Consider the following 24,134-nt stretch of genomic DNA (forward strand, 5'->3'; position numbering starts at 1 on the left):
TGCATTTTTAAATGATTATTAGGTAAAGTGAGTGAGATGAAAGAAGAATTCATGTTTCAAAACTAAGTAAGTCCTCAAAATAGTGCTGTGCAGTCTGGGCGCGGTGGCTCATCCCTGTAATTCCAGCACTTTGGGAGGCCCAGGCGAGTGGATCACCTGAGGTCAGGAGTTCAAGACCAGCCTGGCCAACATGGTGAAGCCCCATCTCTACGAAAAATACAGAAAATTAGTCGGGTGTAGTGGCGGATGCCTGTAATTCCAGCTGCTTGTGAGGCTGAGGCCGGAGAATTGCTTGAACCCGGGAGGCGGAGGTTGCAGCGAGCCGAGATTGCGCCACTGCACTCCAGCCTGGGCAATGAGAGCAAAACTTCGTCTCAAAAAGACAAAAAAAAATAGTGCTGTGCACTATATATGAGGCCCATTATTCAGGAATATTAAATGGTGCTTCATTGACCCTGACTTAACATTTTCCCTTCCTGTAAGGAGCAGACATGCTTGGGTTTGTGTTTGAACCTTGCTGGTAACTACAGTTCTGGCCTTGATTGATACCGTTCTCTGTGTCTGTTAAATTAAAAGATTGAATGATGATCTCTTGGATCTCTTTTCTAAGTTTTTGTGGTTCCAAAGGAATAAATTAAATACCTTTGTTACCCAAATTCAGTAGTGTTGTGTTTTCCCTACTGATGTTTTCTACTTCATTCTGCGGGTAACATAGTGTGCAGTTGGGTCCTAATCTAGATTCCAACATTAGAATGAGAAGATTATTTTACTTGGCATCATTGGCAGTGTTGATTAAATCTTTACTATGCCCTTGCAGCCATGACATTAAGGAACACCTACCTGACTGTGTTAAGTCTGTGGTTTCACCCAAGTGTTTCTTTTTAATATTCTAAGAAGAATGTATTTCTAGCAGATGCATTCTTGAGACGGTGTGAATAATAAACCTGAGAAAAGTATAGTTTTCTGACTTGGGAGTACCTATATTTGTGTGTGCACATTTCTTACCTTAGTATTTACTTACATGATTATACACTGTTAAGTGCATTCTACTTACCCATTTTTTTTTTTTTTTTTTTTTTTTTTTGAGATGAAGTCTCCCTCTGTCACCCAGGCCGGAGTGCAGTGGCACAGTCTTGGCTCACTGCAACCTCCGCCTCCCAGGTTCAAGCAATTCACTGCCTCAGCCACCTGAGTAGCTGGGATTACAGGTGCCCACCACCACACCTGGCTAATTTTTTTATTTTTAGTAGAGATGGGGTTTCACCGTCTTGGCCAGGCTGGTCTTGAACTCCTGACCTCAGGTGATCCACCCACCTCGACCTCCCAAAGTGCTGTGATTACAGGCATGAGCCACCACGCTCGGCCACCCATCCTTTTATCTGTGATGGCACTGACCCTGTTTTTGCTTCTGCTAGAGAATATTGTAAAGCTGTAGAGGAGGGGGTGGAGGAGATAAACAGAGACACTTGCCTCAGTTTAGCCTCTTCTAAGACAAGCAGCTGGGCATCTCAGAAAAAGATTTTAGTATCCTCCTACCCCAGCCCTCCCTCATCCCCAGTGCCCAGTAACTTTTTTTTTTTTTTTTTTTTTTTTTTTTTTCTGGTGCTGTATGAATGCCTTTCTGGGTAGACTTATCCCTGAGCTTTGGCCATGAGGCCTGATCTTCTTTTGGAGTGCTGTACCAGCGTCTAGCACTTAGAACACCTTACACATGAGTCTGATGCAACTGAGTCGCTTCCACTGTTATCACTTACTGGCAACAACTTGTTGAAGCCCTCATTTGCTAAAGTCTCATTGTGAGGATTTAATAACTGCTCTTGAGCATCTGCATCAACCTCATTAAGCAAGCCTGTTGTACAAACTGTAATAGTGTAGATTTGAAGCTTATCAGGGTCATGACTAAGACAGTCATTACATAGTCAGGCCACAGCATCTTCAAGGCACTGTTGGTGCAGCTGGTAAGTCACTTCTTTCCATGACCTTACAACAGTTTTCCTCGTCTTATGGAATTATAAATGTGCCAGAATTTCCTAATAGGTTTGCCCTCTCCCTGTCAGTCTCCTCAGTGAGCTGTGAAGTGCCCATTATAGGAAGCACACGTGAAAGACAGCAGCCCCTCTCGATCTGTGGGCTTCAGGCAGGGTGTTATGTTGGTCAGAGAAAAGGGGCTTTATGTTTTGTTCATATAGCAAAGGACTTGGAGCTGAGGGAGCGAGCTGATTCATGTGATGGAGAATCATTTCTTTCTTAGAGGACCTGATCTCACAGCACCCTGAGCATCCTTGCAGAAAGCACTCATTTGCTGCTGCAAAAATGTATTGCAAAAAGGTTGCTCTGGGCTTGTTTGCCACATCATAGGCTCTGGCTTTCTTCTCACCAAAGAAATAACAGGCATTTCCATTTTAAACTCTGATGTTCTCCCTAAGATCAGGGGCAAGACAAGGATGTCTTTTCTCACCACGTTTCAACAGTGTACCAGAGATTCTAGACAGGGAAATTAGGTAAGAAAATGAAATAAAAGCCATTCAGACTAGAAAGGAAAATGAAAGATATGTATATTGAAAGACTGTATGATCTTGTATTTGGAAAAGCTCAAGAAATACACACACACTTAAAAAGGAAACCTACTAGAAATAATAAATTATGTAAGATTGCAGGATACAAGATCAATATATAAAAATCAACTGTATTTTTATACAGCAGAAATAGACAATTTGGAAATGAAATTAAGAAAGCAATCATATTTACAGTAGCACCAAGAAGAATAAAATACCTAGGAATAAATTTAACCCAGGACTTGCAAGATGTATACACTGAAAACTGCAAACCTTGCCATAGGACATTAAAAACTACCTAAATAAATGGAAAAATATCTGTGGATCAGAAGACTTAATATTATTAAGATAACAATACTCTCCAAAGTGATATGTAGCTTCCATACAATCCCTATCAAAATTTCAATGGTGTTTTTTGCAGAAATGGAAAAACTGATCCTAAATTTCATATGGAATTGCAGGGAATCCTGAATAACCAAAGCCTTCTCAAAAAGGAACAAAATTAGAGAATTACTAGTTTCCTATTTCAAAAGATCCTAAAAAGCTAGAGTAATCCAAAACAGTGTGGTCCTGGTAAAAGGTTAGACATATAGATCAATGGAATAGAATTGAGAGTCTAGAAGTAAACTTATACACCCATAGTCAGCTGATTTTTTGACAAGGGTGCAAAGACAATTCAGTTGGAAAAGAATAGTCAATTCAACAGGTGATGCTGAGACAACTGGATACTCACATGCAAATGGATGAAGTTGGACCCCTACCTCACACCATATACACAGATTAACTCAAAATGGTTCTATGTCCTAAATATAAGAGCTAAAATGGCAAAACTCTTAGAAAGGAAAGGACTAAATCTCCGTGACCTTGGATTTGCCAATAGACTTTTAGATATGAAACCAAATATGCAAGCAACAGAAGAAAAAATGGATAAATTATCACTCATCAAAATTAAAATCTTTTGTGCTTCAAAAGATGCTGTCAAGCAAGTGAAACTACAACCCACAAAATATTTGAAATTATATAGCTGATTAGGGCCTAGTATCCAGAATATATAAAGAAGTCTTACACAGCCAGGCACAATGGCTCATGCCTGTTATCCCAACACTTTCGGAGGCTGAGACAGGTGGATTGCTTGAGGCCAGGGATTTGAGACCTGCCTGGACAACGTGGTGAAACCCCACCTCTACCAAAAATACAAAAATTAGCCAGTCTTATGACCTAGTCTCAAAAATAAACAAATAAATGAAAATTTTAAAAATTAAGGAAGTCTTACAACTCAGCAACAAAAAGACAGCCCAAATAAAAAATGGGTGAAAGATATAGACTTAAACTTCTCCAGAGAAGATATAAAAATGGCCAAGAAGAAAATGAAAAGGTGCTTAGCATCATTATTCACCAGAGAAATTCAAATCAAAACCAGTCAAAAGGTAGAAACAGCTTAAATGTCCATCAACTGATGAAAAGATGAACAAAATCTCGTATATCGATACAATGGAATATTAATTTGAAGGAATTAAGTATTATTAACTAAGAAGGAATAAAGTATTATGTGCCACAACATGGATGAACCTTGAAAACATGTTAAGTAAAAGAAACCATACACAAAATGCGATATATATTGTAAGATTCCATATTCTGAAATATCCGGGGTAGGCAGATTCATGGAGACAGGAAGTAGACTAGTAGTTGCCAGTTACTGGGTATGTGAGAAATGGGAAATAGCTGCTGGTGGGTATAGGCTTCATTTTGGGGTAATGAAATGCTCCCAAATTAGTGGTGATGGTTGCACAATTCTGTGAATACACTAAAAACTACTGAATTGTACACTTTATAGGGTGAACTTCATTATATATGAATATATATCTTGAAGCTGTTACTAAGAGAAAGAGGCAGGTTAGACATATTAGTGACTTATCAACTTCTTTATAAAATAAAATTCATGTACAGTGTTCCTTAAGTAAATCTATATCCCACATGTTTTGAAGCAGAACAGTCCATCTTCATCTGTTTAAAGGCCAGCCAAGTTTTTCTTTATAGATAAGCAGTTATAAAAAATATTCAAGGTTCTCCTTTTGGGCTTGAGCATCACAGTGCCTTTTTCTGCCATCTGTCCACTTGTTCTGTCGCTCCTGAAATCCTGATACTGTGCAAATGCTCAGAACAGCTCCTGTGGCCTGAGGAATTTGTTGCGTGTTTCCCATTCCCTAAGGCATGCTGCTGTCAAGGAAATTCAGTGTCTTCTTCATAGCAGTTCTGCTGGTGAGAAGTTCTAGGTATTATGTTTTGTTTGGTTTTGGTTTTTTTAAAGACAGGTTCCCTATCTGTCGCCTGGGCTGGAATGCAGTCTTACAATTACAGCTCATTGCAGCCTTGATGTCCCAGGCTCAAGTGATCCTCCCAGCTCATCTTCCCAAGTAGCTGGGACCACAGGAGTTTACCACACCACACCTGGGTAATTTTTTTTATTTTTTATAGAGGCAGGGTCTTGATATGTCGCCCAGGCTGGTTTTGAACTCCTGGGCTCAAATGATCCCCTGCCTTGGCTTCCTAAAGTGCTAGAATTATAGGTATGAGCTACCATGCCCAGCCACTAGGCAGTTTTGATTCTCTAGGTGCAGAACCCAATTACTCTGTCCTGTAATATTTCTCCTGACTTTTGTAACATAGTTGTACTCTAGGAAGTCACATTGTGTACAACACTTGTTAAAATCTCTGCTTTTTTCCCCAGGCAGATGTACCAAGTTAGCCATTTTAATACATAATGTAAAGCACGTACCACATATTTGGCCCCAATCATCAAAGTAATTGATGTAATCAGCTTTGTCCTGCTATCTTTTTATTCTCAGCGACTTTTCTGGAAATGAAGTATTGGTGCCGTGCTCTGCCGTGTTGTTTTGTTTTTTTTTTTTAAAGGTCATGTTGATTTGATTTATTTTTTAATCATCAGAAGCCAGGTAGCAACTTGTGGTATGTAAAGTACGTCCTTGTGCCCTAAGCTGAAGGAGCAGAGACCCAGTAGCAGAAATGAGAGAATCAGGCTTTGGAGCTTTGAGGTATCTTCAAATCTGGTCTTCTGGTAACTAAAAATTTCTCGTCACTCAGCATTTCTGAACGTCAGGCGGGCAATAACTAATACTTAAAAATATGTCCAGAAGTACTACAGGATCGTGGCTGTCTTCATTGTTAAAGTTTAAATTATAATCATATTTAGTATGAATGTATTCCTCTGCGTTCACATTTTTTATAATTAATTATCCAAGTATAGAATGAATCATACCTTTTTGTTAGCCAGATTACTGGGATAAACGGATCCCAACCTTACCCTCTTTACCAAATAAAAGAGCTTCCTATAGAATTTCCTGGGTAAAAGACAGGCATCTTCTCTAAAAAACAGTGATGAATTCATCTAACTGTGTAGTGTTTAGTTTTCTTTAAGTAAAAAGTTAAATGAGGAATTGAGTGATTTTTCATATGCAGATTTTATTTCTTGATGATTGTGTCTGGCCTCGTGGAGGGACGGAGTGACTTTAGGTGGAATAACCGGATCTGTTTGCTCTTGAGAAGCAGGCGCGAGTCCACGAAGGAAAGGCAGGGAGACAGATGGCTGGCTATTGTGTTACAACCATCATCTGCTGGGCCCTGAGCAAATATTAAGTGAATAATATATATGTAATTGGTGTGAAAGTACAGTTGCAACATTTCTAATACGGTTTGGAGGAGGGCTACTTCTTGAACATTTGTGTTTTATAGAATGCTAAGTTGAAATGTTTTTGTTTTTAGGGTTAATCCATTTTAAACTGCTTTAAAGTGAACATTTTTCCTCCATTTTGACACCACTGTGCAATATTTTGAATTGAAATGGCCTGTAATCGCCCTTTTTTATTTTCCATAACAACATGAGCACTAAATTATAGCTGTGCAATTATGTAAACAATGGAAATGCTTCCAGAATGAATCCTTCCTTTTAAATTTTCATTTTGTGTAATTGTTGGAAGGTTTGGAGCCATAATAAACAAAATTATTTTACACATTTATCGCTCTAAAGGTCAATTATAAGGGAACTAAAGAAACAACACTATGCAAAATGAATAAACCAATTTCTGTTGCCATCACCATATGTTTTTCTTATCACTTATGGTTTTTCCAGTTACTGTGTACATAGCATTCAATTAAAGCGATTCATTTACCAGGCTGAATATGGTTTGTGTTTATAGAACTGTGCTTTGGAGGAGAGGAAACAACACGCCTCTATTTGAATTACCTGATTTTTTGCAAGATCAGTGATAAGAGACAGATGTTCTCACCAGTTACTTTCTCATAACCACAATCTTTTGATAAGCTGCAAATTCACAATTATCATCTTAGTGATCTTTTCACACTCAACGTATAGTATGCACTTGGACTTCTAACCAGAACAAGAGAAAAATACTGGTTTGGTGATCTGTTCACTATATTGCAACATTTTGCAGAATGAATTTTAATTTCTTTGAACAAAAGCATGTGAAAGATCTTTGTCTATGTGTCATATGTTCAACTCTCAAAAATAAACCTCATTTTATTTTAGATTCCATATATCATTGAGCCTATTGTTTAGTTTGTGGTTTAGTCTATTTAACGTGTGAAAAAGAAACTAATTCTTGCTATAAAACTAACTTGAACTTCTTTGTATTAAGTTCTAGAACTCCTAGAAAAATGAATCCTAGAAAATCTAAGATGATAATTTTCCTGTTTTTCTTTTAGTATTTGCCTTGTAAAACATTGTGGCTAATTGCCGTAATGCTTTGTTAAGAGTGTTGCTTGAAAGCACTAATTTCTAGAACTTTTGAATTTCTGGGATAATGTGTGATCTAAGAGGCTTGTTTGTGTGCCACCTTTGAAGTGTCTTAAACTATTCTTTCTGTAGATCAGCAAAGTAATAGTTCACTGAATTATATAAACTACACCTGTAAAGTAAATTTTACAAAGTAAAACTCTTCAGAGTCCTTCTCTTTTTGAAAAATAATTATTTAATTGCTACTCTATTTACTTCTTTATGGCTCTTTTCATTTTACAAAGGCGTATGTTCTTATCTGCTATCCCATTACATACAACTCCGTAAGGGAGTATCATACCATTTTATGGAAGAGAAGCATGAAGCTCTGGGTATGACTTGATCTGCCCACAGTCACACAAGGTTTTGAACCTAGGCCTCATGGCTCAAGTTCTAGAGTTCTTTTCACCATGCTAGAGTGCAGGGCTGTTTCTCACTAGCCATCTCAGTGGAGGCAGCGCTGAATAGCATCGAATCACACAGTACAAAGGATGGCCCGTTTCCTCCTCTCTGCAGGTCCTTGTGATACTCTTAGGTAGGCCAGCTGGAGTTGAGAGAAGTAGTTCTCTCACACCACCCTGACATTGCATTCTGTGCTCATATTTAACAAGGAGAGCTGGTCTCAGACCCAGAGTCTTCATCAGAGGATGATATTTTTAGCAAAAATTTAGCAGCATTGGTTACTATCATTGTATTACTTGAGTTACTTTTTACTTATGAGAAAGGATACACATAAGTTTTTCAGAACAATTGGGCCATTATTCTAAGCAAAGTAACTCGGGAATGGAAAACCAAACATTGTATGTTCTCTCTCCTAAGTGGGAGCTAGCTCTGAGTATGCAGAGGCATAAGAATAATACAGTGGACTTTGGGGACTTGGGGGAAAGGGTGGGAGATGGTGAGGGACAAAAGACTACAAATTGGGTACAGTGTTTACTGCTCGGGTGGTAGGTGCACCAAAATCTCACAAATCATCACTAAAGAACTTACTCATCTGACCAAATAGTACCTGTTCCCCAAAAACCTGTGGAAATAAAAAAATTAAAACATGAGTCACTTTGAAAACCCTGTTAGGCAAGTAATGTTCACTTTGGACAGGGAGATGGCAAAAGGCATGAGGGTTGCATATGAATGACTGATGTCTGAGAACATCATCCTGTCCCATGCATATATAAAGCCCTGGAGGCTGTAAGGGAGGTTTCAGATTTTTATTATATTTTTCAAAGACTCCTGTTATAGCTGTGTCTTAATGTATGGTGGGGAAGGTGAAAGAAGGATTCTACTGAGTTAGGAAATCAGTGGGGCATTTTGTGGATGTCCTGCTGCTGGGAATATGCAGTGGCTCTTCTTTGAGTACCACATGGTTATTCCTAATTTTAAAATGTTATTACAAAGATACAATCTTCGAGTTGTTCCATTTCAGTGTGGAGAAGCAACATAAGCAGGCATATGGCCATAATTTGGCTGACTGGTCATATAGTTCCCTCTTTAACCCCCCCATTTACTCTCCCCCAGTGCTGTCTTTGGCGACTTCACACAGGCGCTGTGTCTCCTCAGGGCGCTGTCTTACGTGGGTGGCAGGGTAGGGTAGGCTAGCCATCTGTTATTTTGCCCTCTTTTTCCAACCTTCTTGCTCATAGTAGCAGGTTCCGTTGAAGTGATTGGCTGAAGTCCAGGGAGTGGGGGAGCCATGTGACTTTATCTCAGCTACATGCCTATCTACTGTCTTTAGCATCAGTATAGCAACTGAGTAATATTTTTTGAATGCCCTATTTTACAGATTATTGCCTTTATACGTACAAATCTTATGATGCAAAATGGATTCATTTACAAATTGTGGTGTTAGCTTGTTAAAGGATTTAGTTCATAATTCCCATAAATTTAGCCTAGAAAAGCATTTTTTAATTAAAACTCTAAATTCCAGTGGTGAAAATGGGCTTATTTGATTCAAATATGTGCTAAAGATTTTTAAAGCCCACAAGCTTCAAGGTTTAGTTTCCCATCTCAACAGATGGAATTAACACAAACATAACAAAGTTAACATCATGGTTGTTTGCATTATTAATCTTCAAATGCATGGCATTCTGCTACCTTGCTAGCCAGGTTTGCACGAATCCTTTCATTGCAACATATGTCAACAGAAATGTGCTTCCATCTGCTGCCGGATAGCTTGATGCCTGATATTCCGAGACAAGGCCCAGCACAATGAGTACCTCTGTGAGTAATTACAGGTGTGTGGTGAGGAGCCTAGGGCATTAATCAGAGGCTTAATTATGAAAAAGGTGGATCTTTTGTTCCACTCTTGGATCCTGAGTTTACCACACACTTTCTAAACTGTAGCATCCATCTGCTCGGTCCCTTAGAATGTTTGCCTTGACTGATACGGACCTTAAAGTGTATCAAAGGACGTGATTAAAGTAGGCTTAAACATTAACCTGGAAGAAGCGTGGTTCATGGATTTTTTTCCCTTCCTTCCTTCCTTTTTTACTTATCTATCTATCTGTTTATTTCTGGTGTAGGAAAAAAGTCTGCTGAAATGCTAAAACTTTGAATTAGTACTTGCTAAACTATTTACTATATGTGAACTCTACTGAATTAAGCATTATACAGTAATTTTAAGAATGTAAAGGTCAAGATTTGTAGAAACTAAGACCCATGTAAGGAAAAAAAAGTCTTAGGAAAAATGGTTTGTGAACATATACAAATTTTTTTAGGAAGATAAGTTGTTAAATAAAGTTATTTTTATTATGACAGACTTAACATGTTAGAATTTAGCATGTAACTACTGCTTTGCTCTAATGTGATACTGATAGAATTAAATCAGGATTATTTTTAAGGATTTTTAAGATAACCACACTGAAATCTAAGAAAAGAAACTAGGATTTTGTGTGTGTGTGTGTGTGTTTTGCTTCTTACTCTTATATTGAGACTATAATAAGTTGTGAAACTATAAGTCACGTAACTATATAGTCATGTAACATTTTAGTCAGTGGCAAACCACATATATGATGGTGGTCCTATAAGATTATAGTGCTGTATTTTTACTGAACCTTTTCTGTGTCTAGATGTGGTTTGATATGCAGATAATTTCCATTGTGTTACAATTGCCTGTACTATTCGGTATAGTAACATATTGTGCACATTTTTAGCCTGGATGTGTAGTAGGCATCTATCATCTAGGTTTGTGTAAGTCACTCTACGATGTTCACAAGATGATGAAATTGCCTAACAGCACATTTCTTAGAATGTATCCTCGTCATAAAGTGACACGACTGTACTTCAGTGTGTGTTTTGATTAATGTACATGGCCAACAGCTGCATAAGTTTGTGATTTATGGTTTTCTTACAAATTCCTGTTACACACACACACACACACACTTGCACAGATGGCTTCAGAGATGTGGCCTGGCCATGGATGGCATGAATGCTGTCCAGTGGTGGACCCCTGATCTGCCACAGGCAAGAATTAGATATCTGCTTCAGACCAGAGCCGGGGGTGAGGGGCATCCAGCCATCAGTGAGAGGCCATCACAGACACAGGAACACAAGGTGTCTAGGGCAGATGATACTCTTCACACTGCACTCTGTGCAAAAGGCCACTAGTGCACTTTGTACTTGCACCGAGATCACACATATATTCAGAACCATGCTGATTCCCTGACCTTAGCATTTCACTCATTACAACATTACCTTCGCACCCTGCATATTCCCATTTCTTTCTTTTTTTTTTTTTTGAGACGGAGTCTCGCTCTGTCTCCCGGGCTGGAGTTGCAGTGGCCGGATCTCAGCTCACTGCAAGCTCCGCCTCCCGGGTTCACGCCATTCTCCTGCCTCAGCCTCCCGAGTAGCTAGGACTACAGGCGCCGCCACCTCGCCCGGCTAGTTTTTTGTATTTTTTTAGTAGAGACGGGGTTTCACCATGTTCACCAGGTTGGTCTCGATCTCCTGACCTCGTGATCCACCCGTCTCGGCCTCCCAAAGTGCTGGGATTACAGGCTTGAGCCACCGCGCCCGGCCATATTCCCATTTCTTAACACATAAAACTATCTGAAGAGTGAAATTGTCCATCTCGTTGCCTACTTTAAGATATTTTAATGTAACTGTGTGCTTTAACTGTGGCAAATTGAAAGCTAAAGACAGGACATCTGTTTTGTTTTAGTGATAGATATTTGAGGGTTTTAATTGCATATTTACCTCGTTACTCCTGTAGCTTGTCCAAGGAGCCTACCTTTACATGGAAGACAGAAGAAATGTCTAATCTCAGAGTCATGGTTTAGATTTTGCATAATTCATCTTACAACTTGGTGTCTCCAATCTCTCACCTTTAAAATGGGTACAATAACCCTTGGAGTAGCTCAGTTTCCAATATCTCTTTCATTGAAAATTTTCTGTGATCTGTGCTGTCTTAGATTATTATACAGTGGTCATATGTACCACTACAAACACTACTTTGGAATTTTGTGTTTGAACATTACAATTGTGTTTTCTTATCTTCCCTTTTAGGATATCTTAAACACCATCATAAGGCACTGTCCACCCCGCTTTTTCTCCCTGGGTTTTCCTGGCTTCTCAATGCTGGTGGGGGACTTCATCACAGCCGCTGCCAGGGTCCTTAGCACAGACATGTTGACGGTGAGTATGACAATGCTCAGCATCCCAGCTCCCAAGAGGCTTCACAATCGCTAACAAGGTTCAGATTTCTCCACTCTTAACAGGTGTTGACTCATTAGTGCAATGTGAAACTGGGCTCTCAGGGTAGATACCCTGGCAGCTGATGTGTGAAATTGTAGGATAAGATGACACACTGGTATTGGAAAGGCGTTTCATCAAAAGGCCAAAGTGTGAGAAATCATATCCTCACTAATATTTCAGCACATTTACACAGTCGGAAGCAGGACTTGTCTCTTAGAATATTATTAGCATTTTCCAGTAAATGTTGGCACAGACATAAATGTCTAAAATAGAGAGTTTTAAAATGTACATTAGCAGTATGATTTTTTTAAATTAAGTCTTGGTTATTATAAGTCTCATAGAAAATATTTTCTTAAAATGTTAGAACACTAAAATCTTAACTAGAAGTGAATATGTATTCTCTTAATAACATGCCAGAATACCTTGGCAGAATTTTTGTAATAAAAAATTGGAAGTGGACTAAATGATCAGTAAGGGCTGCAGAAAAATTTATTTTTACTTTCTACATTTACCTTTACTACTAAGACAGTATCTTTTTCTTTTCTTTTCTTTTTTTGTTGTTGTTTTTCTTTTTCTTTTTTTTTTTTTTTTTTTTTTTTTTTTTGAGACGGAGTCTCACGCTGTTGCCCAGGCTGGAGTGCAGTGGCGCGATCTCGGCTCACTGCAAGCTCCGCCTCCTGGGTTCACGCCATTCTCCTGCCTCAGCCTCCTGAGTAGCTAGGACTACAGGCGCCCGCCACCGCGCCCGGCTAATTTTTTGTATTTTTAGTAGAGACGGGGTTTCACTGTGGTCTCGATCTCCTGACCTTGTGATCCGCCCGCCTCGGCCTCCCAAAGTGCTGGGATTACAGGCTTGAGCCACCGCGCCCGGCTGTTGTTGTTTTTCAAGAGACAGGGTCCCATTCATTCTCCACCCGGGCTGAAGCGCAGTGGTGCTATCATGCCTAGATCACTGTAACCTCAAACTCCTGAGGTCAAGTGATCCTCCCACCTCAGCCTCCTGAGTAGTTAGGACTGCAGATACACACCACCATGCCTGGCTGATTTTTAAATTTTTTGTAGAGATTGGAGTCCCTCCATGTTTCCCGGATTGGTCTCAAACTCCTAGCCTTAAATGATCCTCCTGCCTCAGCCTCTAAAATGTTCAGATTACAGGTGTGAGCCACTGCACATGGCCAAAGCAATATCTTAATGCCTTTTTGAGAGAATACTGTTATACATTTAAAATGAAAGGACCTTTTCCATTTGTGCTCTTTAAGCTGTTACATATTCAGAGTTATTTTTGCCTCTTCAAATGGTATAAATAAAATTAGCTTTACTATTTGCTATGCATTGGTATCGAAATCAGTGTGGCCATCCAACAACCTAAAGCTTGTTTGATATGTGATTACTTTTTCACTTTACTTATTTCTTCTTTTCAGGGTAAATTCAAACTTCAAGCCCTTGGTTTTAAATTAAACTGTTTAAAAATACTTCCTGTAGCTGGTATTTCATGTTGGTGCTTTCACACACTAACTTTTTCTTATAAAGATAAATTAGAAAACAAAGAGAAGTGAAAAGAGACAGGAGCAAAAGGGAAGAAAGGTAAAAGAGAAGAAGAGGCCAGGCATGGTGGCGTAAGTATAGTTACAGCTATAGGAGACTCAGGAAGCCGAGGTGGGAGAATCACTTGAGATCAGGAGTTTGAGTTCAGCCTGGAATCGCCACACTGTCTTCCACTATGGTTGAACTAATTTACACTCCCACCAACAGTGTAAAAGTGTTCCTATTTCTCCACATCCTCTCCAGCATCTATTGTTTCCTGACTTTTTTTTTTTCTTTTGAGACAGAGTCTTGCTCTGTCACCCAGTAGCTGGGACAACAGGCACCTTCCACCACACCCAGCTAAGTTTTGGTATTTTTAGTAGAGACAGGGTTTCACCGTGTTAGCCAGGATGGTCTCAATCTCCTGACCTCGTGATCCACCCGCCTGGGCCTCCCAAAGTGCTGGGATAACAAGCATGAGCCACCATGCCCGGCCTATTGTCTCCTGACTTTTTAATGCTTCTAACTGGTGTGAGGTGGTATCTCATTGTGGTTTTTTTGATTTGCATTTCTCTAATGACCAGTGATGATGAGCTTTTTTTCATGTTTGTTGGCCACATAAATGTCTTCATTTGAGAAATATCTGTTCATAATCTTCACCAACTTTCTGACGGGGTTGTTTTTTTTTTTCTTATAAATTTGTTTAAGTTCCTGCCAGGCTTGGTAGCTCATGCCTGTAATCTCAACACTTTAGGAAGCTGAGGCGGACAGATCATGAGGTCAAGAGATTGAGACCATCCCGGTTAACACAGTGAAACCGCGTCTCTAATAAAATTTAAAAACATTAGCTGGGTGTAGTGGCACACGCCTGTAGTCCCAGCTATACTCAGGAGGCTGAGGCAGGAGAATCGCTTGAACCTGGGAGGCAGAGATTGCAGCGAGCCGAGATCGCGCCACTGCACTCCAGCCTGGGTGACAGAGGACAGAGCGCGACTCCCTCTAAAAAAAAAAATGCTTTAAGTTCCTTGTAGATTCTGGATATTAGCCCTTTGATGGTTAGATTGCAAAATTTTTCTCCCATTCTGTAGGTTTTCTCTTCACTCTGATGATAGTTTCTTTTGCTGTGCAGAAGCTCTTTAATTTAATTAGGTCCCATTTGTCAATTTTGGCTTTTGTTGCAGTTGCTTTTTGTGTTTAGGTCATGAAGTCTTTACCAATGCCTATGTCCTGAATGATATTGCCTAGGTTTTTTTCTAGGGTTTTTATGGTTTTAGGTTTTATGTTTAAATCTTCAATACATCTTGAGTTAATTTTTGTATAAGGTGTAAGGAAGGAGTCCAGTTTCAGTTTTCTGCATATGGCTAGCCAGTTTTCCCAACACCATTTATTAAATAGGGAATCCTTTCCCCATTGCTTGTTTTTGTCAGATTTGTCAAAGATCAGATGGTTTTAGATGTGTAGTGTTATTTCTGAGGCCTCTGTTTTGTTCCATTGGTCTATATGTCTGTTTTGGTACCAGTGCCATGCTGTTCTGGTTACTGTATCCTTGTACTAGAGTTTGAAGTCAGGTATCGTGATGCCTCCAGCTTTGTTCTTTTTGGTTAGGATTGTCTTGGCTATGTGGGCTCGTTTTTGGTTCCATATGAAATTTAAAGTAGTTTTTTCTAATTCTGTGAGGAAAGTCAATGGTACCTTGATGGGAATAGTATTGAATCTATAAATTACTTTGGGCAGTGTGGCCATTTTCATGATATTGATTCTTCCTATTCTTGAGCATGGAGTGTTTTTCCATTTGTTTGTGTCCTCTCTTATTTCCTTGAGCAGTTCACATCCCTTGTAAATTGTATTCCTAGGTGTTTTATTCTCTTTGTAGCAGTTGTAAATGGGAGTTCACTCATGATTTGGCTCTCTGCTTGTCTATTATTGGTGTATAGGAATGCTCGTGATTTTTGCACATTGATTTTGTATCCTGAGACTTTGCTGAAGTTTCTTATCAGCTTAAGGAGTTTTTGGGCTGAGAAGATGGGGTTTTCTAAATATACAATCATGTTATCTGCAAACAGATAATTTGACTTCCTCTCTTCCTATTTGAATATGCTTTGTTTCTTTCTCTTGCCTGATTGCCCTTAAAGTAGCCTTACAGACATACATTTGGCTAATAGTACAGTAGCCCCATTTTATCCTCAGTTTCACTTTCTGATATCAGTTACCACAGTTAGTGGTGTCCAAAAATATTAAATGGAAGGTTCTAGAAATAATTCAGAGTTTTAAATTGCACACCATTCTGAGTAGCATGATGAAACCTTGAGCTGTCCTGGCCCATCTTGTCCGGGACATGGATCATTGCTTTGTCCAGTGGATCCACGTGGTATCTGCTACGCACCCATTAGTCACTTAGTGGCCATATCTGTTACCAGGTGGACTGCTGTGATATCACAGTCCTTGTGTTCAGGTAATCTTTATTTTACATAATAGCCCCAAAGCGCAGGAGTAGTGATGCTGTCATATTGTTATTATTGTTCTATTTCGTTATTAGCTGTTATTGCTAATCTCTTACTGTGCTTAATTTATAAATTAAAATTTTTTCAAAGATATGTATGTATTGCAAAAACAATAGTATATATAGGGTTTGGTACTATCCACAGTTTCAGTCATCCACTGAGGGGTCTTAGAATGTATCCCCTTTAAAAAAGAGGGAACTGCTGTATATGAAAAATGCTCAGGATCACCAGGGAAATGCAAATTAAGATCACAATGAGATAATTACCTCCCTGTTAGGATGGCTTTCACCAAAAAGACAAAAGATAAGTGTTGGCAAGGATGTGGAGGAAAGAGAACTCTTGTACACGTTAAAAAAAAATTCTCCTTTTATTTGAATTCATTATATATTGCCTAGATTACAATATATAATGTCCATTTATTGCTCCATTCCCTCTGTGATCACCACTTACCAAAACAGTGATTCTTCCTTATTTGAGGCCTCTGACAGAAAAAACTAGGATGAGATTTGACATCACAACCAACACATCCCCAAAGACACAAGTTAAAAACCTATTGATAGGGATCAATATGTATATTAAAACAATATGTGTATCAAAATATTACGTTGTATATACTTTAAATATATAATTTTTTTTTTTAAGGTGGAGTCTCACTCTTTTGCCCAGGCTGGAGTGCAGTGGCACAATCTCGGCTCACTGCAACCTCCGCCTCCTGGGTTCAAGCAATTATCCTGCCTCAGCCTCCTGTGTAGCTGGGATTACAGGTGCCCGCCACCAGGCCAAGCTAATTTTTATATTTTTAGTAGAGATGGGGTTTTACCATGTTGGTCAGGCTGGTCTCAAACCCCTGACCTCCTGATCCACCCACCTCGGCCTCCCAAAGTGCTGGGATTACAGGTGTGAGCCACCACGCCCGGCCCATAAATTTTTATTAATTATACTTTAGTAAAGCTGGAAAGAAAGAATCAACACAATAGAGACTACTCAAATCAAAGATGGTATAAAGATAAATGTAAAGGTCAAATTCACATAAAAAAGTGTTGCCAAGGTAGGAAAATAAATAACCAAGAAATAACCAGAACCTGGAAAAACACAAACTAGAAAATGTGGAGGGAAGAAAGTACTGAAATATAAACCAGGAATGTGCTTCAAAAAATTCAGAAAGGATGAAATACAAAACCAGCTTGCAATAAAGAAAAAAGTGTTATGTTCTTTGAAACTACAATAAAAGAGACATGAGTGCCTTATCTTTTAAGCCTTTTAAAGGCATCGAATTTGCTTGGTCTTTAACACATATATCAATGTTACATAATATTATATACATTTTTCTTTACTATCTGCCTGAGGTATGATAGTAGGAATAAATGTTACAGCCATGAATTGCTTTTTAATTCTGTTTTCAAATATTGCACATGAGTGTTTGGGTTAGTAAATGGTTGGGTACTGGGTATGCTAATCATACCATTTTTTCTACACATTTTCATCCCCTTGTACACTTTCGGTGGGAAGGTAAATTGGTACAGCCATTATGGAAAACAGTATGGAGGTTTCTCAGAAAGTTGAAAATAGAACTACCATATGACCCAGCAATCCCACTTCTGGGTATATATCCAAAGGAATTGAAATCAGTATGTTGAAGAAATATCTGCACTCTCATGTTCAGTGTAGCAGCATTCACAATAGCCGAGATATGAAAGCAACTTAAATGTCTATTGACAGATGAATGGATAAAGGAAATGTACATATCTCCAGTGGAATATTATTCAGCCTTCAAAAAACAAAGGAAATTCTGTTGTTTGCAACAGCATGAATGAACCATTTTTCCAAATGAAAGAAGCCAAACTCAGAAAGACAAATACTGTGTGGTGTCACTTATATGTGGAATCTAAAAAAGTCCAACTCCTAGAAGCAGAGAGTAGAATGGTGGTTCCCAGGGGCTGTGGTTGGGGTGGGGGGAGATGGGGTGATGTTTCTCAGTGGTCAGAAGTTTCAGTTATGCCGAATGAATGAGTTCTGGAGATCTCAGTGTGGTCACTATAGTTAATAATACTATATTATAAACTTGAAATTTTCTAAGAGAGTAGATCTTAAATGTTCACAACTCACGCATAAAGGAACTAACTATATGAGGTGATATATTAATTCACTTGTTTGTGGTAATCATTTCACTATGTATATGTATATGTATATCAAAATATTATGTTGTATATACTTTAAATATATAAATTTTTATTCATTATACTTTAGTAAAGTTGAAAAAAAGAATCAACACAAAATTAATAAAGTAGCCTTCCAAAATGTTTTTTTAAAAGAGAGAGAATATGAATGAGAATGTGAATCTAAGAGTTACATGAAGGAACCACACTCTGAGTGTTAGTACTTTCTTGTTTAAACTTGAGGTTAAAATTGTAGAGGAACTGGTGAAAGGTGTTTGGGCTGGAGCATACTTGCTCAGTCAGAATTTTCAGTTAGCACAAGGTAATTACCAGTTTGAAGTACCCCTGCTAGGTAGGTCTGCCCCACTGAGGCAGTAGGGGAGGGAGATGCACAGATGGCTTGCCCAAGTCACCAAGAGATGAGGAGAAGCTTGTGCGCAGCAACATTATTTGTAACGGCCAAAACCTAGAGCCAATCCAAATGCCCATCAGCAATAGAAACAGATAAATTATGGTGTGTACATAAGATGGATTATTATATACAATGAAAACACAGGATCGGTTACATAACATAATGAATGAAAGAAGTCAGACACAAAAGAACATATACTCTAATTTCATTTATTTAATTGAAAAACCAGACACAACCAATCTGTGGTGTTACAGCAGAATGCGGTTACTTTGGGGGAGGGGAGGCTATCATGGGAGGGGCACAAAGAGGACTTCTGTGGGTTGGTAATGATATTCTTCCTGTTGTCTGTCTCTACGTCCTCAGGGCTCCGACCTCTGTCATCACTTCTCTCTCTGTGCACTCCACAAAGACGCATGCATTCAGTTCCTCTGAACACATCTGAGTTGTCATCCCAGACTTTTCTCTCCTAACCTCAGGACAAGCATTTCAAAAAGTCTTCTTCAGAACAGTAATCTCCCCAGATACTCTGGGGGAAAGGGAAGGAAGAAAGCCAGGTTCATAGTCAAGTAATTTTGGGAAATACACTTCTTCACTTGGAAATTCACAGCGTACAGTAACACGTTAAACGCTTCTATTTAATTGTGCTTAGACAAATGTCTCTGCAACGTCTTTTTCCTGGGAGTCTTTGTTTTTGCCCTTTCACAGTTGCTGTGGCCCTAGTGGAACATACTTTGGAGACAACTGCTTCTGACCCTTTCAGCCTCCCGTCTCATGGGCACCTGCCTCTTCCCTACTCAGCTGGCTCCCTCACCCACCACCAGCCTGCCTGATTTCTACTCCCCTCTGTGGCCCTTAGCAGCAGTTTGTTTTAGGTTTCTTAAACATCCTGAGCAGAACCAGTCCTTGCCTCATCCCATAGAATAGGTCTGCCGTGCTTTATATTGCCTTTTATTTACCTGTGTACTTACGGGAACCAAGCTAGGTAAAAAATGAAGGACTGGGCTCCCGTGCTATGTTGCTCTCCTAGCAGGTGCTTCACTGAATTGTGTATAGCTGTTATTTGCCTCTCCTCCCCTACCTCACATACCGTGCCTCATCTCTCTGAGAGAGTAAAACTCTCTAATTTTATAGCCTAAGTGCTTAACTATAGGCTCAGTCTGGACCTGGGGCTAGATGGCCTCAGTTCAAATCCAGGGTGATCACTTAGGAGCCATATGGCATTGAAAAGCTACTTAACTTCTTTGAGTGTCAGTTTTCTCACTGGAAAATGAAAACAATAGCCTCTCCTTCATTGGCTTGGTGAGGGGACTTTATGAGGAAATGCCTGTACAGCACTTAGAAGAGTGCCTACCACAGAGTGAGAACTCCTTAAATGTGAGCTTTCATTGTTTTAATTATTACATAATAGTAGACAGATAGATGGACAGATAGGTAAGTAGACTGATGACAGACCTGTGTAATCCCCTATTCTTGGCTAACCACAGCTGCTGTTGTTGACTGAATTGAAATCTAGTGAAATGCCTTTTTTCTTTTTTTTGAGACGGAGTCTCACTCTGTTGTCTACGCTGGAGTGCAGTGGCACCATTTGGTGCAACCTCCATCTCCTGCAACCTCCATCTCCTGGGTTCAAGCAAGTCTCCTGCCTCAGCCTCCTGAGTAGCTGGGATTACAGCTGCCCACCACCACGCCTGGCTAACTGGCTAGTTTTTGTATTTTTAGTAGAGATGAGATTTCACCATGTTGGCCAGGCTGGTCTTGAACTCCTGACCTCAGGTGATCCGCCCGCCTCGGCCTCCCAAAGTGCTGGGATTACAGGTGTGAGCCACTGCACCTGGACGTGCCTTTTTAAATATATACCTAATTCTAACACTGGGCAAATAAGAGAAAAGTATCTCACTAGATATAGTGATATAGTATCTCATCATATGTTGTTTCATAAAGTAGTTCTTGGTGATAGACAGGAAATGTGATAGTTTGTCTTCTCTTTCTACCCTCTGATAGTTACCTCCATCTCTACTTCTCTATGAATTCTCCTTAATTGTTCAGCAGCAAAATGATACTAAGTTGATATCCTTTACCCTGCTTTGTTGAGAACATTAGCAGTAAAACAATGTAAACAGTCATGACAGAGTCATTGGCCTTTCTAATTCTGAATGAATCTGCACATCAGTTTCCACAACACTTGTTTACCTCCAAGTATAGTGATATTTTCCATTCCTTAGAAATTTGTTTTTCCGTTTAGGCAAACCTCTTTTGCTTAAATATTCACCCGGAAGAGAATAACTCGACCAAGTTTGGTATTTTTTATCTAGGATGAAGAATAAAACGTCGCTTATTTAATGTTTCTAACTTACAAAAAGAGAAATGTGTGTGCTTCTCTTCCTTATGTGCAGGCGCCTCGTTCAGAGGCTGTCACTGTCCTTGGCTCTCTGGTCTGCTTTCCAAATACCTACCAGGAGATTCCTTTACTGCAGTCAGTGCCAGAAGTAAATGAGGCCATTACAGGAACTGAAGATGTCAAGGTACATAATGCATTTGACTGTATCTCAAGTTTAGCACTTTTTATAATTCTGGCTGTATGATTATCTCTTCCATTAGTATATATTAATCTGCGTATTCCTGAAATTTTGTTGTATCTTTTAAATGTTTCAGTAGGTGTTTTTAGAAGGCTATCCGTGGGCTATACATACGTTAAATTCAGAGCATATTGCAGTTAGACCTTATAGCTATAGCTAAAGCAGGTGTTTTTTGTTATACCTGTTTATTGGGCCTAGGGATCATAATCATGTAGTGAATTGCCTTTGGTAATAATTTTATTAACTTAATTAACTGCATTAGTGCATCAAGTTAATTTATAAGAAATAATGGAAGTAAGCTAAATACTCAATCACATTGTTGGCCTGATTAAATATTACTAATAATTTGAGATTCTAAATTATTTATTGGCAAATAAAAGTAAGCATTTGTTCTCTCCTCAGCTGACTTTGAGGTAAACAAAAATGCTTTTAGAATCCCAGAATCAATCAAACTATAAAACATAATTACAGTATATAATTCAATGTACAACATTTAATTCAATTAAAGTAAAAGAAAACCGAGATTTTCCTATCTGGAAGTCTCATTTGCTTTATACCAGAAGCGCTCCACTCCCATGGGCTGAATGGCTTAGGGAGGCCCTGTGGAGACTCCCATCCTCCACCACCCACTCCCCCGAGCCCAGTGTTCTTCTCGCCTCAGGCTCTCACTCATAGATGAGCTCTCTGAGCTCCCTGGTTGAACTTCAGTAGTTCCTGGCTGCCTGGAACATGGTCAGAACATGTGGGAAACCAACTATGACAAAAAGTTTTTATTTTACTTAATTTTGTGTTTTTAGCATTACCTCATAAATATTTTACTGAAGAATGCCACAGAAGAACCAAATGAATATGCAAGGTAAATGTTGAATAAGAGGTAAACTATTTTAGAATTTTAAGATACACATTTATGTGTAAGTAGTTAATGTTACAAAAGAAAACACTTATTCTTTCACATAGCTCTTATACAGACTGAAAAGTATAGGAAGAATGATGCCAGGAAGATGCTTTGCATGATTATTTAAAAAGGTATCATTATTAAGTAAAAATTGTAAAGTGCAGAAGAGTATACATAATACACTATTTTGTGTGAGAAAAAGCAAGATTACAAATATAATCATGTATCCTCTAATTAATTTTCAAGAAGAAAGAAAATGAAAATATAAACCAAATATTTATAGAAATATAAATATATAAATATAAATAGTTGGTGTATGTGTAGGGTAGTGACTCTCAACCAGTGACGATCTTTTACCCCAGGAGACATTTGGCAGTGTCTGGAAACATTTTGGCTGCTTCTGCCAGGCATCTGAGGTGCCAGCAACCTATGACCAAGATACATGAGGTTTTCTGAGCCACTTATGTGATAAAAAGTTTCTGCCTCTCCTCCCAAGGTGAAGACCAAAGCTGGGAATGCTGATGGAGGGGAACACCTGTCTCCGATCCTCAATTTCAAACCCCATAAGGTCACCAGAAGCCCAGCTCAGCCTCTTACTCCCTCCTAGGAATGGTTCATGTTCTGCTCCCTCTGTAGCCTCATTCCAAGACAACAGCCCATCATTCCTCACTGCCTTATCAGCTATTTGATGATTTTAAGGGTTTTTTTCTCTTGTATTTTGTATAATTTCTTTGGTTATCTTCAGTAGATGGGTTAGTCCAAATTTCCTAGTCTGCTGTTACCAGAAGCTAAACTGATAATAATTTGCAAATATTAAGCTAACATTGCATTTTTGGATAACCTCAACTTGGTTTATGTGATACCAGACCTGGTTTGGCTAATATTTTGTTCAGGAAAACTGCTTTTATATTGATGGCCTGTAATATTCCTTCCCCATCCTTCGCTTATCAGGTTTAATTATAAGGTTATAAAGTCTCACAAAATGAGTTAAGTACTATTTCATTTTCTTTCATTGGAAAGAGTTTTTACAGAATTAGAATTAATATTCTTGTGTATTTAGTAGACCTTGGTGGTAAAACTACCTAGGTCTAATATTTTCTTGATGAGAAGATTAACCACTGACTCATTCTCTTCAGTGATTTTAGGACTATTAAGGTTTCCTTCTTCTTTTTTTTTTTTTCTTTTTTGACAGTATTGATGAACCAAACTTTTCTAGGAATTAGCCCATTTCACCTAAATTTTAAAATATACTGGTATATGAGTTATCTCTATTATATTTTATCTCTTTCACTTCTATGGTTACATCCACTTTTTAAATCTCTGACACGTTTTTTGTATCCTCTGATTTTCTGAAGTAGTCTTGCTAAAGATTTGTCAATTTTATTAGTCTTTTCAAAGACTAGCCTTTGGTCTTTGTTCAACTTCTCTATTGTATATTTGCTTTTATTTCCCACTCTCTGCTCTTTTCTATCCTTCCTTTTGTTTTCTTTATAATCTTACCTTTAAGGTTATATATTATTTTCTTACCTTTAAGGTTATATATTTAGTATATTAATTTCTCCTTTACAGATATAAACATTTAAGACTACATGTTTATTGCTAGTTACTACTTTGTCTGAATTCTATAGGTATCTTTTTGTTACTGATGTCTTAGTTAATTGCATTATGGATCAAAATGTCTTACAACAGTCTGAAATTGTTGAAATTTGCTTAATGACCTACTAGGTAGTCAGTTTTTGTCAATATCTCATATAAACTTGAAAAAAATGTATGCCCTGTTCTTTGTTGGGCATAGTGTTCTAGTTGTGTTTATTAAATTTTTTTAATCCTGGGCTTCAAATATTCTGTATCCTGTCTGATTTTTTTTCATCAGCTTGATCACCTTCTGGAAGAAAAATGTTATAATCTCCTGCTATTTTGGTGTGTTTATGTATTTCTCCTTATATACTGTCAAATTTTGCTTTATATATTTTGAGGCTATGTGATTAGTTGCATAAAAGTTTAGAATTGTCC

General features: G+C 38.6%; 1 protein-coding gene across 22 annotated transcripts in view; it reads left to right on the top strand.

The window, feature by feature from the left end:
- RALGAPA2 (Ral GTPase activating protein catalytic subunit alpha 2) overlaps positions 1-24,134 on the top strand; it is a 322,322-nt gene that overhangs the window by 154,234 nt on the left and 143,954 nt on the right. For 19 of the 22 annotated variants that reach the window (XR_012419093.1, XR_012419094.1, XM_005568218.5 and 16 more), the window contains 3 exons: positions 11,869-11,997; positions 21,044-21,172; positions 22,024-22,082. Coding sequence is in view for 18 of the 22 variants with exons in the window: in XM_005568218.5 (XP_005568275.3) it covers positions 11,869-11,997; positions 21,044-21,172; positions 22,024-22,082 (317 nt within the window). In the remaining 4 variants the exon portion in view is untranslated. Of the gene's footprint in view, positions 1-11,868; positions 11,998-21,043; positions 21,173-22,023; positions 22,083-22,617; positions 23,962-24,134 lie in introns of those variants that run through there. The other 3 variants (XR_012419095.1, XR_012419096.1, XM_074004664.1) reach the window with 2 other exon arrangements.

Source organism: Macaca fascicularis, chromosome 10 (genome assembly GCF_037993035.2).
Source record: "Macaca fascicularis isolate 582-1 chromosome 10, T2T-MFA8v1.1".
Classification (NCBI taxonomy): domain Eukaryota; kingdom Metazoa; phylum Chordata; class Mammalia; order Primates; family Cercopithecidae; genus Macaca; species Macaca fascicularis.